Source organism: Pocillopora damicornis, chromosome 3 (genome assembly GCF_964200805.1).
Source record: "Pocillopora damicornis chromosome 3, jaPocDami1.2, whole genome shotgun sequence".
NCBI lineage: Eukaryota > Metazoa > Cnidaria > Anthozoa > Scleractinia > Pocilloporidae > Pocillopora > Pocillopora damicornis.
In genome coordinates, this window is record NC_142672.1 from 21694797 (window position 1) to 21713811 (window position 19015).

Sequence of the window (19015 nt, forward strand, 5' to 3'; positions counted from 1 at the left end):
TACTTCAAATTCTGCAAAATACCCATTAAATCTTCATTAAGTGTCGACTTTCTCTTTCATTTCCCTGATTTCTTTGTATACATTTCGAGTACAGTGCACCTCCTTGCGTACAGTTGACATTAAGGTGGAAATTTGAAATACCCAATCAGAATTCTCTGGGCAGAGAAAACTGATTTTCCGAGTTTTAACTCACGAAATTTGTTGTGTGCCATTTTCGAAATTATTTGCCTACATATGAAGTCATTTCAGTTGCCATTTTTGTTTCTATGTCATCTCTGCGTTCTTCGTTTTCTTTTTCAACTATTTATTCTTAACGTTTGTAATTGAATAATAGAGCAACAAACTCAATCAAAACAATATTCTTTTGTTCTCGTAAAATAGGAAACCCTCCCTAATACTTTTCCACAGGAAAATGTCCATCCTTCAAGTCCTTTCCCATCAAACAGTGTAGAGGATGAAAGCAAAAGCAACTCGAGGCATGAAGTTTCAAACTACCGAAAGAAGTCATTTGGACAGGGAGTAAAACCAAGATTTCTTTGTGATAATACAACAAGTGAAAGTGTAAACGAGCATAATACACTTTGCAACGAAAAAAATAATCGATAAGTCATTTATTAACTCTATAGGGCTGGGTTGGCTGGTTGCGGTGGATCGATGAGTAAGCTCTTTACTCAATTGTCTATTGGTGTCCCGTGGGCTATGCTTTAAATTTCTGTCCTAGTAAGAGTGACCAGTTACGGTGTGTTGATAAATTATCTGTTTTTCCTATCGGTGTTATATGGGTTATTCCCTAAATTTCTGTCTTTTGACAAGTAATCTGTGTTCTCTTTGAGTAGTATATGAGTTATACTTAAAATTTCTGTCTCACAGGTTAAGGTGGCTTGTTTCAGTGGATCAATGAGTCATTTCTTTAAGGCCCAGCCAAACACGCGCAACATTTTAACGTAACAACTTGCAACATTGATACGCGAAACTTGAAGCGACACATGTTTGGCCACCGTGTAGCAATATGCTGCAAAATGTTGCAAGACTTCGAATGGCGTTGGATCAAGTATGAAAATGATCATTTTTTTTTGGTTGCAATATTTTTCGATGTTGCACTTGTTTGGCCACCTACTTCACTTCTCACAACCCGATCCAACAGTGTTGGGTTGAACTGTTTCACGTGCTTGGCCGGGCCTTTATTCTATCAGTGTCGTTTAGGTTATCTTTTGAATTCCTGACATAGGTTGAGGTGGCCAGTAGCAGTCCATCGACCCCTTCACGTGACAAGAAGCCACCAGTCATCAGAATCCCAAAGAACACGTCAAATGGCTACTCACACTACCCGTTAAGGCGAAATCAACTTCAGGGGGAAGCCACTGTTGGAGGAAGGCCGGGCTCTAATAATCCCTGGGGTAAAGGCTCCTACTCAGATCTCATAACGATGGCTCTTGCATCTTGTGCAGAGAAGAAAATGACACTAGATGAGATTTATCGATGGATTACACTAAATATTCCATATTTCAAAAATAAAGGAGAGGAGATATCCTCATCCGGATGGAAGGTACAGGACTCACAATTTGCCGAATAACAGAACTATTCCAACTTTCGCATAAATTGAAGCATATTTATGCCTGGGGAAATAGGAATAAATTTTATTCAGGCCCGTCAATACATGCTATACCTCAGATTTACTAGAGATGTGAAATCTTTCGGCACTGGTCGAGTTTTCCTTCTATAATTTCACAAGGGCTAATCTCTATTCAGGGTCGGCCAGGGGGGGTAGTGGAATACCAATATACCCGAAAAAAAATCGACAAAATACCCCAAAATACCCCAAATTCCTCCAAATATACCCAAAAATAATCGAAGCTTTGAATACTTTATACCTGAAATTCAAAGAAAGTGATATACTGAATACCCATATTTAAGCTGCAATATACCGTATACCCGATTTAAAACGCCCCTGAATACCGAATACCCAAAAACCCTGGCCGACCCTGTCTATTCGAGGGTCATCATACAACTAAAGCCAACCTCGTTGTTCCCATGCAATCACATCTCGCCTCTAAACCCTCTCCCTCGCTTAAGCACGTGCTTCACCATACTTAAGGCACCGTTTGATCAGTTCCTTCATCGCCGTTCTCTGCCAATTGGTGGCCTTCTTGTGATTTTCTACAAGTGTAAATCCATTGTAAAGCAAACAGCGACATCCTTCTGACGCTAAGGTTAGCTGCCCAGTGTCTGATACTAACTTCTTCGCTACCTGTGAAATGTTGAACTAAATTCATTGTGCATATTTTAAGCGTGATCCTCCAGAAGGTCTCCTTGCTTACATTCCTGAAATTGTTGCTATCCAAACCGTTCTTCTAAGTGATCTACTAAGTATCTCTGAGTTACGGAGAATATTCTTGAAACCTAAATAGCGGATCTTAAGTGCAATAATACACTATGCTTTTTCTTTTCAGAATTCAATTCGTCATACATTGTCTGTGAGGCAACGTTTTGTGCGACTGCCCCGTGTCTCAAATGGGAGCGTGTCACACAAGAGCTGGTGGACCTTGAGTGACGACTTCCTACGTAAGCGAACGGCTGTGCGAACTAGCTCTTTAGAGTCATTACCTGCAGTTGACCCAGAGTACAAGGACAGCAAACAAACACAAACGCAAATGGCTGTTTGTGAATGGTGTTCTCGCCCCTTTATTAGGATGTGAACGCAAAGAGCGGCACTGGAAACTAAATTGATAAATCTAGTCATATGCAAGGAATCGAACTTTTCGATCGATAGTCTGTTTGACATAATAAGATTGACGACCCACTGTTTGTGCATATTCTTAAAGACATTCACAGTGACATTCTAAGTTTCACTTGTATTCCTCACCAAAGTTTTGAAGGGTTAGTTCTCTACAGTCATGAGTAAAAACAATTTCCCTACTTTTTTCTTATTTAAAATATTAGAAGTTATGTGCACTTGCGATTTCAGTGGCTAGCAATGGCATCGGAAATCTATCTGGATCAGCAAGTTTAGACCCCTGGTTAATGTTTTCATTACTTCTCCGAAATACTAGTCTAGTTCACTTCAAGAAAGTTACCACTCTTATCTACTAAAGTTTCATACATTTAACTGAAAATCTGGTGATTTATTCATGGAGGGTAGGTTTGTTCATTGCAGTAATCAAACCCAATTTGAGATTACGTAATTGATTGATTATATGACCTCTGTGATACATGCTACTCAACCAGAAATAAGCATCTCTTGACCAGCTAGAGCCATTAAGTTGCACAATACTTGCTCCGACGACCTTGTGAGCTCAGCGGTGAAGATTCCTTATCAACCGAAACAAATGAATGTAATTGTTCCGGAAAATAAGTTTTTCAGTATATTTCCTTACTTGTAAGAGTAAAACAGGCTACAAATACTCGGCAGGCTCAGCGAAGTATCCGAGATTTTTCAATAATATATAGAATTGGATGTAATTGCTCAAGTGAGCCCTACAGTTATTGTAGAGTTTTCTGATAAAGACTAGCACAGCAATAATTTGCGGATTAAATAAAAATTCAGTTGAATTGCCCATAATTGGTTCGGTCAGTTGCTTTGCTTCTTCGAATCCACGAACCCACCGGAGCCTCTACGATTCCAATTTCAAAATGAATAAATCTTTATTCCTTACCAGTGAAATAGGTTGTTTCTCGTGCATATTGGTTTACAAGTAAATGCGATGCTAAAATATCCGCTATAACAATGAGGTAAAAGAGATGCGTTTTGTCGTTTATTAATTAAGTAATGTTTTAATGAGACTTCTTGAGTTCTCAAGTCAAATGTTCTTTAAGGGGTTGATGAAAACTGGTATGAACTGAGACAGGGGATGAGAGAAACACAGCGAGGCGTTCCTGCCCCTTGCTCTTTGTAAAACATAAGGTCAAATGAAACCGTGAGATGCAAACGACAGTTCTGTCTATTTTTATAGGCGTGATACTGCAGGTGAAGGTTTCTACGAAGGATTTAAAGTTACAGGCGAATACATGCGTTTTTTAACTTGATTTTACATGCTTTTTTTCATCCTGAGGGTGCCGTTCATCTCCATTTATCTCAGGAATGGCAAGGTACCATAGTATTGTGAAGTCGTTTCACCGTACAGGCCACGTGACTCTGTAGACTTTCATCCGAGCATTCTACTTCCTTTGAAAGGAAAATAAGATAATAGCAATCAGTCCCTCTATCAATCGCTGTTGCGACTTCGTTAACCTTTGTCATACAATTGACTGACATCTTACCAGTGTCTCAAGATCGATGACAGCTATCTGTCCGTCCAACTTGACGGAGATTTGGTCTCCCTTTGTGGTTCTTGTCACAGCATCCTCGCCGTAAGTGCCGCTTAAAAGCCTCATCAGTCTGTTGGATAAAAGGAGAGCCGGTGGCGAGTAAATGAACAAATACTTTGATCACTCAGTGACCTGAATAGTGTGTAGGGTGCTTGTTTGCAAAGAGAGGAAGTTTGGGCGTTGGCGGGGACTTGTTAATTCCAATGAATTAACTTTGACTTCTAGACGTAAACTGAGATCCCCTTTCCAGATGCTAATGTTTAGACCAGGAGTCCCACCCACTTCTCCCTCTCTCTTTCTCCTCGTTCCTTCTCATACATGGACTGAGTGAATGGCCTGCCGAGCCACGAGATCATTGGTAACCTGAGGTTCTAAGGTTTGATTCCTGATTGGAGGCCAAACTCTCTGGCGATAAGTCCAAGATAGAAAGCTCGCCATTAGTGACAGGTCACTTTAAGGTCTGGTTGTCCATTCGTGTGAATTATATAAGGGACTTTGTCCTACCAACTTATGTCACAGTTGGTATCGGTAGTGGTCAGGGCGAGGAAAACAATACCTCTAAGTTAATCTGAGGCTGAAGCGGTGGGGGGAATCAACAGTTATCTAATCATTGACATAACGACGTTCAAGTATCCTCAGCTTTTGCAACTGCCTCAGAGTCATTTCAATCAACAAATCTTATTTAGTAGAAACTCCATTCCGGGAACAATCTTAAGACTAAATATACCATTCCTTTCATGGAGATTTTTCTCCAAGGCAACAAACACAGATTAAATGAGCCTTTTTTCAGTGGTTTGAAAAATTGCCTCTTGGTTGGAGGCGTCCCCAGAATAAAGGTGTATCACTCCAAAGAGAGGACCACCTCTATTTCTAGAGAAGGGCATATCTAAGATAAGGAGAAACGAAAACAGAAACAGGAAGACAAAAAAAAATACCTTTCTGGAAACTGACTTATATCTGGCTTCTTAGCACGAGCAGCTGTCAAAACAAAGAGTCAAAGGGAAGTTAGTTGATGATCAATGGAAAATTCGTGACAACATTCAGAGCTATCGACACCAACTAATTAAAATTAATATAAACTAAACTGCGCTCTAACAAAAATGCTGCAATCTGATTGGTTGTGCTATTTGCTCCCAACACCGCGATAGATCGTGTGTAAAGTGAGTACCCAAACATTGTGTGGTGTTATAAATATGAAATAAAAACATGAGCTTGTACCTGTCGACAAGTATATTTACACTAAACAATTACATAATACGCTCTCGATTTCCAGGCGAAATAGGTAGTCTGGGCTTCGCTTTCATCAATTATCATGTGATAGAATATCGAGTTCGTAACCTAATTGTCAAATATGGAAGAGGGCCTAAAAAACAGAGGTCAAACTAAGCCTTTCTTACATAGTCTTACAGCCACCAATTGGAAACAAGGAGTTACTTGTGTATCACACAGACACACTGAAGATAGAGGCAAACATGCGTTCAGTACAACAGTCCAAGTCAAATCAGTCACCTTGAACAGCTGTGGGATTAGATTCAACTTGTAAAATCACGGCCAGGACAGCATCGGCGTACATGTCGTTCACAGGGTTTGCTATCCACTAAAAGGAAACAAGACTGTCATCAATCGACAGACCTATAATATCCATGGCAATAGCAAGGAAAACGACAAGAACACAAGAGATGTTGCTCAGCTTTCGCCTAAAGAAACGCTAGGAACACAGCGGAAGTCTCATCTAAGTTAATATAAAGTCACACCGAGAAGAACAAATAGCACTATTGTGTACCTCCACAACAACGCTTCGTTTCTCCTGAACGATTGTGACAGCTTTAAACACTTTCAGCGCGAGTTTGCCTCCCTGTAATGAGAGTTGTTCCACCTCACCAGCTAAGTTCTCCATGCACTGCAGAAGAAGGGAGAAGGCACCGTGGAAAGCCACAGTTTGTTTCTAGAGGAGAAAAGAAAATACAACTAAAAAAATGGTCAGGGCAAACAGAAAATCTCTTTAGAACGTAAGCAGCGGTCATTCAAATCAATCTTGCTTTGCAAAAGGTGCATTTCTACCATTGCAGTGTTCTTCTACTATTTTTTTGCAAATTCTATGTCGTTTTAATAAAGTAATTTCGTATACCAACAATATTCTCAGCACACTTCTTTGGGAATTATGATGTCAGTACGGTTTGGTTATTTCGATGATCTCGTTCCCAGTTCTCAAAGTATAATGCTGAGTCATGTTAATTTTCATACCTGAGTAAGAACACTCGTGGATAGCTCTGTGTAATCTGTAAAAAAAAAAAATGGAAAAATGAAATAAATGATTAGCAAAGGGAGCCAAGCTACATGTAGAGGAACCATAAATATCGAAACTTATCATATTCTCCTGGGTTAATTAGGGCTCGAAGAAAACGTCTTTTAGTAGTCCAAGGCAAACATTACGGGCAAAAGGCTAAGGAAAAGTTTTTTTGTCTGGATTTGGTAGATAAGAGGATAACAGCACACGTAAAGTTGTAATATTCTTGAAATTCTGTTTAAATTCTTAGAGATTGAAGAGCGTGCAACTATTTCCTACAATCCACAGGTAGCTGGTGTCAGATTGCTTTCATCTAAAGTTCTTCAAACTAGCTCTTATTCGTCTTTGCTATGCTTGGTACAGGTAAGTCAATGTGCGAGCAGTCATCAAGGTAAAACTAAAGTATTTCCTCTGATCTTCAGTATGGAAATTACGAACAATGCAATGCGGCGCGATGCAGTGCGGTGCGACGCTTCACAGCACATTGTCAGCGGACTTACTTTGGAGATCATCTGGTGCAATCAGATGATAATTAAAGCCTCGTTTGATAAGAATTCCCGACAATGGTTTTCCGTGCTCAGGCTTTTCGGCGGCTAAACTTCCCATCACCTGAAAGGGTCGCACGCAGTGTAATATGTCAATTCAAGAAGTGTTCACTATTTCACTCCATATGAGAATAAGACGCGGTCCAAATGTAAATAAGACTTTTAAGCCTTAAAAGAGTTACAGTAAGTGGTCGGAGAAATTCACTCAAGTTTATTCATGCAGTAACACGAAACAATAAATCATGCTTACCTTGGCCATTTTCTCCCCCCGGAAATAGAGCTCTACACTTTGAGTATTAGGGGGGTTATGAACCACCACACTGGCATCCTGTAGATGAAGGTAAAAAATAAGAAATAGTCTGAGCACTTTATCTATTGAAAAAGCTAATACTTACAAAACATTGCCCGGGCGTAACTTACTGGATTGTCCTCGTATTCACGAATCAAAGCGGCTTTCAGTCGACCCATTTCGTTCTGTTCACCGTGAACCAGCACCTGAGAAAATATAACAAACTTTTCTGAAGCAATCACAAGACGATTAAGGTTAATTTTATCCAACCAGTGTATTGAAAATCTTGTCCATGATGCGCTCACGCGTTTGGATTCTTAAAATAAGCAGGGACTTGCTCATTTTTTCCAATCTAGAACTGTGTCAAAATATTCATTTGAACTTGAAATTTTAACTCGTGCCTTTTGGACCACTTAAATACTTACTTTCTGTGCCTATGTATAAGGGGAGTCTTTTTCTTTTCTAAAGTAAGAAGGGTCTACAGGAAACTGAGGCTGAGTTGTTACAACTTGTTTAAATTTCGTGAAACTCTCTACATTTCACTTACAATGTGAGGGGGCTTTAGAATTCGAATGAATTCACTTGTCTGTTCGAAATCCGTGTGAGCTGAGAATGAAATGTAGTCTGCAAATAACAAATCACAGAATCAATTTGTTATTTTTACACTAATGCATGGTCTGAAATGCACTAAAAGGGAATACATTCATTGTTGGGAAACTTCAAATAGACTACAATAAAAGTACCTTGAAAACCAGTCGAAAAAATCAGGAAGAAAAAATATCTCAAGCAACTATATCTCGCCGCGAACAACTCTTACTCTTCTCTCATGCTCTCCAAACTTTCTGCGTGCATCCATAGCTCGAAAAGAGCGCTTATCAATTAACTCTTTAAAGGCTAATCTCACAGAACTAGGAACAAACCATTAATTCAGGTGTTCATATCACTGGATACCGACTGGAATTTTAAAGATTATGCATGTCACTACACACAAGTCTTACATATGATTGGCTGATCGCACTGAGGTACAGCCTATTGCATCTCGGATTTCCTCCGAAAAGCCACTGAAAAGTTCTTTACTACCACGAATCACTTCTATCATGACGGAGAGTAGTCGGAACATCATGTAAAAAATTTTAAAAGTTTACTCTCCATGGAAAAAAAGTCTGATACTCGAGGCTTCGTTTCTTCGAAGGAAACTCGAACTTTTCTTCAAATAGATAGCTTCATGTACCACAAGAAAATATTCTGAGTATTAGAAACACCAGTACTCACCGACAGAACATTTGCGTGGAATCTTTTGTCCTGTCATGGTCGCTATTTCTTCAGGTTCTGACATCAAAGTCTGGTACAAAATGCAAATACATTAAGAATAAACTAATGACAGAGCTCTCAAAACAAGGTAAAGAGATTATGAGTTCTACGAGTGCATCATCGGATCAGGAGTTGGACGCGATTTAATAAGCAACTTGGCTCACTTCATTCAAGTTTTAAAGCCGTAATCGAGCCGTTAGCAAGAACACTTATTTATTGACAATGGTTCCTTTCCCGCCCATTTCCCTTTTCCGTTTGTCCGTCCAGCAGGCCTTTGTTGAACTTAAAATGGCTTCATGTTTCCTATAAACAGTTTGCTTGGTCACATAAAACAGTAGTGTAAAACTGTAAAGGACGTTAACAGGGCACCATACTGAATAGTTCATTTCATCACGATACCTTGGCTAGTGTCCCCTCTACACAGTAACCAGCTATGATCACACCATTTCGACGATCGGTACACCATTGTTCAAAGAGTTCACGTGACAAGCCACTCTGTGTGCAAAGCAAACCGGTTTGTATTCATGCACAAGAAGTAAATTATAGGGCCGCGGTTTTCTATCATTGACACAACGCCCATTTTGTGTGCTGCTGCTACTCCTTGATAAGATTTTAATAGTTTATGCAGCTTAAAAACAGAGAAATCAGCAACAAAGAAACAAATAAAAATATAAAAAGTTTGCTTATTTATTCCTTTAAAAACATTCAGCTATGTCTGGAATCTTAACTTTTGTGTCAGTCACAAACCTGCATCATTCCAGGACTTGCCATTACAACCGAGGGGCCGATATCATCAAACTGATCAATACCCTAGAAAAAACAATCCAACAAAAGAATAAACTAACAAACATGCATGCAAACAGCCAAGAAATCAACAAACAAACAAACAGATGATGAACATGCGCTTTGAGTGTTCTATCGTTACTGTAAATACATGGCATTGACATGCACACATGCATACCATCTACAGTACTAACTTACCTTCAGGTTCGATATGTGTTTGAACACAAATGGATTAGAAATGGCGATCTACAAAAACACACAAAAAGATTTAATTAAATAACCTAGTAAAAAGGTAATGTCCTGAGTATATCAGCAAGCATAAAATGAACAACATTTTACCACCATTCAGTTCTTCAATACGACCGTCAAATATGCAGAGTACATAATTGCATTTCAGTGACTTTTTCTAAACCTAAGCCTGGATGGTGAAGCAACGATAATCATCTTACCTGTTTCTTGATTTTCTCATTCATTGCATTGACATATGTTTGGAACACTGCAAATAAAAGCAAATAACGATACTTATGTGTAAACCATAACGGCCAATAATTAACCTATACGTTTTTGGATCGAAAAGAAATAGCCTGTCGGAGGACACTTTCCTATCGATACGACGGCCTCAAGGAGTATGGTTCGCATATGGTTTTCTTTTATCTAACTTAGTCTTGGTGACAGTCTCGGTGTCTTACCTCCACTAACATGCCCCCGTCTTCAACGATCACTTCCTGTCAACGGTAATTTGTTTTGTCCCGGCGGAAAGTCCTTTCGTTTACTCTTAGTTTTAACCCCTTTTTACAACGGTGTTGCACAATACCCGATAAATAGTTCAGACAGACAATCTCATACAACTCTCTCTCGTTGTTTAAACAGGGCATAGGATGTTTGCAACATTAAATAATGTTTCGCACATTCTACAAAATGAAACACTCGCTGTAACCTGATCGTCTCTTCATCTGATGATTTCCTTGGTATCTTATTCAGCGGCATATTTTCTAGACCACATTGAGTGTTCTATGTACCTACATTCTCTTCTTCAAAAAAGTGTCGCATTTCAAGGTTATGCTCTAAGAAAAATTGAAGGGGGCCCAGTGCTCTGAAACTGTGAAAACTAACTTCTCACAAACCTCTTTCTTTAACCCTTCAACCGCAAAGAGAGACTGGCCTGTAGTATCTGCTTTTAATCAAATGTTAAAGTCGCGAGAGTAAATGATCACCAATTTACGAAGCTCCAGATTGTTAAACAAATTCTTCTTGTCATTCTACGTTCTAAAATATAGTTAACGTAACATAAACAATTACAAACTTGGTATTCTTCTCTCACCTGACATGCATTTCTTGGCCAGTTGTGAAGCATAGTAGATTGGAACATCGTGAAGCTCAGGATGATTTTGCCAATACTCATCTACAGGAATCCATTTACAAAATAGGATAATTTAGTATTATCAACTCAGTTGATAACGCAAATTAGCCACCGTAAAGTGTTTCAAAGCTAACGTTTCGAGCGTTAGCCCTTCGTCAGAGCGAAGCATTAGCCCTTTGTCATTCGTTCTAACGTCAGCTTTGAAACTCTTTACCATGGCCAATTTTCGTTATCAACTCAGTTTATAATACTAAATTACCCAGTTATACTCTTCTACCGACGCAGCACCAAGAAACGTACCCCTTTTAATCATTTACAAACTACACTTAAGCACTTATTATTAAATACAAGAAAGTAAGCGTAGTTCCAGTGGCGTTAAAAACGGCATTCTTGTTTTGTAAATAAAATTGTTTAAAAAAAAAAAAATAAATAAATAAATAAAAAATTGAGTTGATAATATAAATTGGCCACCGTAAAGATTTTCCAAAGCTGAGTTTCGAGCGCTAGCCCCTCGTCATAGCGATTGACAAAGGGCTGACACTCGAAAGGTCAGCTTTAGAGGGTCTCTTCGGCGGCCAACTTACGTTATCAACTCAATTTATACAACTCAATTGTCTTGTAACGCCCCCAATCTCCCCCTTCCCCCCCCCCCCAGCCCTACCGACCCAGCACCACAGTTTATTTAGAAAATTACCCCCTTATTCAGTTGTAACGGTTGACCGTTACAAGTCTTCTTAAAGCATCACTGTTACATCTTTTTTGAGCTGTATTAGCTTAGAAAAGCACATTGAAACTATCAGACAACTGAAACAACTAAAAATCCACACAGAACCGCCGCCCCCCCAAAAAAAACCCAACCAACAAACAAACAAAACAAAACACTTCCTCTAACCGTAAGTCCCTAAAAATTTACTCAGTTGGTATTTTTTTGCATTTTATGGCCAATCATAAAATGGGGTTTAGTCGTAGGGAAATTTACAAAATTATAACAGAGAATTGCAAAGAAAACTGGACCTAACATACCAAGAATGAGAAGCAACTCTTGAGCTCGCCCCAAAGCAAAGACAGGAATCAAGCATCTTCCTCCACGGTTTACTATATCATGGACAGTACCTGAATAGATTCAAAACGATTGACAAAAGGGCCTACTTGCTTCAAATTACATAAAAATAGATCAATACTGTAGTTAAATTCAGTACTTGTACTTTGGTCTGCGATTTCAGCATTCTCTTGAATGATTTATCAAATGAATGAAATGTCATGTAATTAACTAGAGTGTTTAAATGTGAATGTAAGCCGTACTCATATCAAGCTGTTGGATCATCTCTTGATAAGAATTGAAGAGCCTACCTACTAGAATAGTACTGCATTTTATGCAGAGAGAGGTTGTGGCAAATGTGTGTCTACCTACACCTGTACATCTCAGGGTACAGAGAAAAAATTCAACTACTGGAACACCTTGTTTCTGCTTTTCCTAGAGTCACTGTGTTGTTTTCTTTGATGCAAAACTCTCCACCAACTTGGGTGAATAAAATGGATTACGGTGTAGTAGGGTGTATTTTCTTTTGGTATCAGTTTTAAGAACATACTTGTAAATCTGTTCTCTCTGTCTTCTCGCTTCTCATGAATGTGAGTACCATAAGTAGATTCCTATAGTTGTTATTAGAAAACAATAATTTGTCAAAATAAAGTAGAAAATTAAATACATTTGATCTCACGTTTTTAAAATATTAATACTTTAAGCCATGGCTGTAAAACAAAGAATCTAAATTTCTACATGTACTTGTTTTTGTCACAGAAACCTTGTGCTTTAACCCTGTTACACCCAAACATCAAAATGTAATTTTTCATAGTGTTCCCTATACATTTCCTATGGTACTGACATGCAGAATTTGTCTCATAGTCAAGTGCTTCTTGAGTTTGTGATAATTTTCTTCATTCTCGTGAACTTAATGTCTGATTCAGTGGTGATAATACTTAAAGATATTACACTTACACTCTTAGGGGTTAAACGTTTAAAGTTTGAAGCCAAAATCATTTTTAAATACACTGCTGGATGCTCCAAATACACAACAAAAATGAATTAACAGACTGATGAGTTTAAATGATTGGTAGCTCACAATTATGAGAACATCAGGAGAAATGCTAGGGATCTCTGCTGCCATCAGATGACGATCTTCTTGTCGAGAGAAATCTCCTGTATAAAGAATCTGGAAAACAACAACAACATCAAAGAATGTTAAAAACATAGCAAACTAGGTGCAAAATTCAATGGATAATTACGAATAAATGCCAATAATTCATTCTAGAAAGTGCAGTAAGTATTATTAGTAAACAGTGCATTTGAGCCTCTGTGAACTGGCACCCTCAAACAAAGGCCAGCTACCCACATACATATTTTCACATTTTCTGTAACATAGAAAGAGAGGCCACCTCTTTCCGACAGTAATGAATATGTATCTCACTTAAAAATCTTAGAAACTGTGTAGTTTATGCTTAAGTTAAATTTGTTATAATGTTTCTTTTAATTAAAATACTCTAAAATGTACCTAGACACTCAATCAAATTGTAGATGTGGATATAAAAAAACTTGCACTTCAAGGACACTTTTTTCAGCCTGTTAGCCTGTGTTCTTGTGCACAGGATAGCCACTATGTAAGTGTTTGACAAAAAACTTTTAGAAGACTGTCCAAACCTTTACACCAGCAATTTCTATCATGAACATGGCTGCCCCAAGAACATGACCAGCATGGTAACACCAGAACTTAATCCCATTAACTTCCTTTTCCTAAAAGAGTAAAAAAAAGAAAAGATGAAGAAATACTACTTTGGATATCATAAGTTACAATTATGTAATGATAAAGCTGTAGTTTGAAACAAACCTGATGGAAATGAATGGTCTCAATCTTGTCCATGCTCTTTTCCAGATCTGATTCAGTGTACAGCATGTCTTCTGTTGCAATGTTGCTAATTAAAAATAATGAACAGTAATGAAAATGACACGTGACAAACTGTTCTTCCCAGGTGCACTGCAATAGTAGTCATTGCAATACATTGAGTCTGAGAATTTGAAGGCTCCAATGAGGTTTCAACATCTATTCCCAGATAGTTGATGGGCACTACACTGTACTACCAACTAAATCATGAAGCCACTTGTTGCATGCCAGTAAATAACTTCTAAGGATAATTTTTTCAGAGATTTCTGAGTGTTTCCAACAAAGAGGACAAATCTATGATGGGTTTTGCTAAACTAGGCCAGAGGTATCACACTAAGGAAAAGTACATCCAGGAGTGAAACTGTCCTGTGTCTGTATAGTTTGTGGAAACGACTGAATTTATATTACTTCAATGGAGTTACATATGCAGCTCATAAAAAAAGCCATAGAGCAGGAATGGAAGTCAAAGAGATCTGTGAAGAGCTTACTGGGACTGGCCGATGCAGAGGAGAATAATGTATTTAAAGAGTGTCCTCAAAAGGTGGATGCTCACTTTCGTGCCAAACACAACAGGCTGTATAATGCATGAGCTGACACAGGTAGAAACAGCTGAAACATAGCTGTTTAAGTAAGTAAGCCTGTCATTGCACCTTTGGTGAAAAATACTCTTGTTGCAGCTGGCTTAAATATCTGAAGAACACTAGTAGTAGAACATGAACTTGGAATAGCAATTAGTAATGTTCTAGTTAATATGCGAAGAAGAATCTCTATCCAAAGGCCTCCTTTGCTTGAAATGTATAATGATACTTACCTAACCTTGACATAATCTGAAAGAAGCCACCTAAAAAGGAAAGGAAAGAGAAAAACTCAAACTGCTTGCTAGAAAAATTTTTCCCAAGAATTCTGAAAGATTAATTGAAACAGTAAAAGAATCTGCTAAAGAAAATAAATCTATAATCAAGTATTGGGTATTGTTACATTGCAAATAATGTTAGTAGTGCTAAAAAAATGGATATATAAAACAATAATAAAAATATATAAAAATTAATTTAAAAATATATTAAAAAATAATTATAAATAAATAAAAAATGATAATTGATGTATGAAAAAAATAATGATCGAAAAACAATTATGAGGCAGACTGGTGCCTATTCTGTTTGAAAGCGGGGCTTTGGAGGTGGAGGGAAATAGTTAACAATCATTCCATGAGGGCGCAAATGGTTATAAGATGGTAAATAGCCAAGCAGGATATATTTGGAGCCTTTTTTCAGCTCTGCAACAGATGTTGCTTTGCCCTTCCATATAAGGTGACTTGGAGTATAAGCTGATAACTGGAGTTGAGTGAATCAATCAGAACAGTTGAAATACAATAATCAGAGTTGAAAAATTCATAATGGTGGATATTTACCATGCTGAAAAATGGCATGGTAAATATTCACCACTTTCATGGACACTGAGGCGAATAATGGTTTTAGTATGTACTACATAGAAGCCAAAAAGTTCTAGCTTTAAGCTTATAAGTTCATTTCTGTCAATATACTGAAAAATGGTTAGAAATTAAACTCTTAAGATATGATCTTGTCTCTTTGATGGCTTGGAGGTGTAAAATACTTGCTAATCACCTGCACACCATCCATTCGTGTGGTATATCCTAATATGCAATATTCATCTGTATAATCTTAATCATGCAATGTACCTGTATATTGCTTTGGTTGCATGTGTCATAAACACCCTTCCCTTGAATGTTGTCTAAAAAGCAAAGAAAAAATCCTTTAAAGATTAAACACCATTTAAATAACATGAACTATGAGTAAAAAAGCCATTTTAATTGAAGACAACCCTTTAATCCAAATGACTGACTCACATCTGATTTCTCCTTACAGTATCACTGATGAATCACATGCTAAGGTCACAAGATTTGAGGAAATGATCGGCATCTAAAGATGCCCTTGGCTTTTAAACCAATTCTCCATAGGAAATGTATAGAACAGTGCAGAGAATATACATACTGATATCAGGGTATTAACCCTTTAACTCCCATGAGTGATCAAGACAGAATTTCCCCTTACAATATCAATACAACAACAACTAGACAAGTAATGAGAATAAAGAAAAATATCAATTTCAGGATAATCAGTTGATCCAATACTAAATTCTCTGAACTAACATTATAAGAATTGTATGGTCAACAGTAAGGAGAATAACAAATTTGATCTGGGAGTTAAAGGGTTAAGGGTAAACAGATTTCAGGGATAAGTGCTGAAGAAAAATTGTGTTGAAGAGCGTTGAACATTGTGCTGGAGTTCAAACAAGAACAAGAATAACTAATTTTACTGAACTTTTACACTAAGTTTTCAGCATAAAATTAAATGACCAGGTTGTTTCCACACATCACAATGTATCAGAACATTGTGGTGGTTGCTCACCTTTTCCAAAAACCAAGGAAGTGATCCACAATGATCTAGATGAAAGCTGGAAATGGATAACAACAAAATTTCTTGCACATAGGTTCAAAACTGATCTGAATACTTAGAGTACATAAAAAACACACCACAGGATATTGCTAATTAACCCCCTACCCCACTACCTTTTCATGCGTCCACTTTTACAAATAATTACAAAAAAATTATTCTGGTTTGCAGGTATTCCCCCCTCCCCCAGCCCCTGTTTACAGGCCATACCGGTTAATTCTCACCCTTCCCTTGACCCTTTAATTCCCAGATAAAATTTGCAATTCTCCTTATAGTCAACCATAGAATTCTCACACATTAGTTCAGAGAATTAGTGTTGGATCAACTAATTATTCCCAAATTCATATTTTTCTTCATTCTCATCACCTATCTGGTTGATATTGTATTGATATTGTAAGGAGAAATTCTGTCTTGGTCACTCATGGAAGTTAAAGGGTTAAGCTTGCACCCCTTCGTTATTGCTCAAATAAAGAAGAAAAGATTGATGTTTAACTGTCTCATATTATTGTTTGGTGTCATCAAGTGCTTGTAGTTTCTATTATTAGCTCGTATTGAATTATTTACATGATCTCTAGATACAATGTACATGAATACTTTAAGTTTCCCTTCCTCCCACCCACCAAACACAAGAAAAATCCCCCCCTTCCAAAAAACAACAAAAAAAACAAAACAAAACAAAAATACTCTGGCTCCTAGTAGTTATGAGTTTGTATAGCACCATCCACTGGTCAGGATAAATCTCCAGTATCCAGGAGATACCGCAGTATTTTTCACCACTGGATAGCGTTTTATCTGTTAGACAGCATTTTCCCCCTTTGTACAATATTTCATAGGATCAAGTTTGATGACTAGAATTTAATTGTCGGTATTAAGTATTGAATCAGGTGACTGAGCAAGGGTTTGTTGTGGTCAACTACTGTATAAGTTGATGATGATGAGTAAACTTCCTTTATGACAAATTGGGTTTCTTTAATAACCACTTACTGACTGACAAGGAGAAGATCAATTTCTGCTGTATCAATTTCATCAAGAAAAGGTAGAGACTCCATTCCTGACATTCCAGGATGAATTCCACAGTCCAGCTAAAAGTGGGAAATGTTAAAGAGTTAAAAAGAGCTTGAGTGATTGGTGCAGTTGCATAAAATCTGTTGTTGCATCTCTTTTTTTGTTGAACTACTCAAAGGTTCCTCTCTTTCAAAATTGTTCGTATTTGTGCCTGCATAACCCTCAATGTCCACAAAAGAAAGTATCATTAACCCTGAGGACTCAGTGAATTGACATACAAAAAGGGTAGGAGTTGTTACACAGCTAGAGGTGACAAGAACTGAAAAAATCATCAACCAAACAATGATACAACACTACATTGTTAGGACAGGTCAAGAGTCAATAATTAAACCAAGTGCTTCTTCCAACTGGAGCTTATCTCAGCATGAAGTGACTAAAAGTATCATTGCTCCCTCCTGATGAGATGCTAGTCCATCACAAAGTTCCCCCCTAGCATTTCGTCAGGCTTCCCTGACTATAATATAGTGTCAATATGCCTATGCCCAGTCCTACTCCTGTGCATAACAAGGCACTGTAAGAGTAAGGTATTTTGCTCATAAAACACAACACAATGACCCAGCCAGGTTTCAAACCCAGACCTCTTGGCACAGAGTCCAGTCTATGAATCATTAGGCTATTGGGTTTCCCACAGTCACGGCAAAAAATGTAAGATTTTCAATCTTGCCAGTGAAAGGGTTCAGTACCCAGTAATACTCACCATCACTTTCTTTCCTTTGAATTCCAGGATGTGACATGACCGACCAACTTCTTGCCCAGCTCCCCTAAGTAAACATACCGGAAAATAATTCAATTTAAGATCTACGCCTAAAGTCTGAGAAGCCATCTCCGTCTCAGCAAACCATTATAATAACAATGATGACGTACGTACAAATAATATTTTGCACCGTTAATCGACTGTTCATTTATTTACAGCGACACGTCCACCAGGATATCTGAGGTCACTGGTGAAAAAGGCCCACTAAATTGCGAGAATGCACGGTCAAATATGTCGAAAACGTCCGAAATCGATTGCGATAGGTTACTAAAGAGTTTTTGTGGTTAAGTACACGTGCAGACGCACGTTCTAATGCAGTTTACAACCAGCAACAGATCGGTATCCATCAAACACAAATGCGTTGACTTATTTACATAGTCACTTCAAGATTTGAGGTAAAAAGCAACTTACAGTGGCGTTATTCTGAGCAAATCACTTTCTTCTGGCGGCACAACAGATTCCGGTTTTCTCTTCACTGCCGCCGCCATTTTGAAACCGACAGCTAGAGTCCGCGATCAGCGCAAACGTTGTGTGGTGTAAAAATCATGCAATGTATCAAAATAGGTTTTCCATTGGCCGCTGTAAGGATTTTTAAGAGCTGACATTTTCAGTATCCTTCGAAACGAGAGAAATTTACACTTTCACCTCAGTCAATAAACCACAATATCTTGCAACCCCTCCCCTCCCTGAAGTAGAACCACTGTTAAACCCCCTCTATTCCTTTATGATCTTTAGACGTGATAATAGGCACGCACAGCGTGCTTACTGATGACTTGAATGGGAAACACGAGATTATAAACTGTTTATAATCTCTTGGGGAATCGGGCAGGTGTCAAAATTGTTAATACAATGGAAAAAATTGCAATAATTGACCTTTCCATCTTTAAAAAAATGTTTCAGGCCAACAAA

At 38.0% G+C, this 19015-nt stretch overlaps 2 protein-coding genes across 2 annotated transcripts; one reads left to right on the top strand and one right to left on the bottom strand.

The window, feature by feature from the left end:
* Positions 1–385: 385 nt before the first annotated feature.
* Positions 386–2833, top strand: LOC149048823 (forkhead box protein O-like). The gene is made up of 3 exons (XM_089200877.1): positions 386–519; positions 1229–1546; positions 2451–2833. Exons 2-3 carry the CDS (start codon positions 1427–1429, stop codon positions 2694–2696), a joined length of 366 nt encoding a protein of 121 aa, XP_089057003.1. The 5' UTR covers positions 386–519; positions 1229–1426; the 3' UTR covers positions 2697–2833.
* Positions 2834–3623: 790 nt separating this feature from the next.
* Positions 3624–18817, bottom strand: LOC113684147 (cleavage and polyadenylation specificity factor subunit 3). The gene is made up of 27 exons (XM_027201489.2): positions 18518–18817; positions 18050–18113; positions 17272–17369; positions 16243–16288; positions 15513–15565; positions 14628–14657; positions 13763–13847; positions 13576–13668; positions 13001–13090; positions 12470–12530; positions 11904–11993; positions 10842–10922; positions 9970–10016; positions 9719–9766; positions 9485–9547; positions 9137–9232; positions 8699–8768; positions 7974–8050; positions 7558–7632; positions 7388–7465; positions 7093–7201; positions 6550–6584; positions 6089–6250; positions 5815–5902; positions 5241–5283; positions 4258–4375; positions 3624–4162 (listed from the first exon to the last, which is right to left on the bottom strand). Exons 1-27 carry the CDS (start codon positions 18592–18594, stop codon positions 4073–4075), a joined length of 2067 nt encoding a protein of 688 aa, XP_027057290.2. The 5' UTR covers positions 18595–18817; the 3' UTR covers positions 3624–4072.
* Between the last annotated feature and the right edge of the window lie 198 nt (positions 18818–19015).

What these genes read in the sequence shown, in the direction of transcription:
- LOC113684147 (XM_027201489.2), bottom strand. Translation starts at nt 18,594, where the DNA reads ATGGCGGCGGCAGTGAAGAGAAAACCGGAATCTGTTGTGCCGCCAGAA. An exon ending in AACACATATCGAACCTGAAG is followed by an intron (nt 9,548 to 9,718) that starts GTAAGTTAGTAC and finishes TGTTTTTTCTAG; the next exon opens with GGTATTGATCAGTTTGATGA. An exon ending in CAAGTCCTGGAATGATGCAG is followed by an intron (nt 9,233 to 9,484) that starts GTTTGTGACTGA and finishes CTTTGCACACAG; the next exon opens with AGTGGCTTGTCACGTGAACT.
- LOC149048823 (XM_089200877.1), top strand. Translation starts at nt 1,427, where the DNA reads ATGGCTCTTGCATCTTGTGCAGAGAAGAAAATGACACTAGATGAGATT. An exon ending in TATCCTCATCCGGATGGAAG is followed by an intron (nt 1,547 to 2,450) that starts GTACAGGACTCA and finishes TTTTCTTTTCAG; the next exon opens with AATTCAATTCGTCATACATT.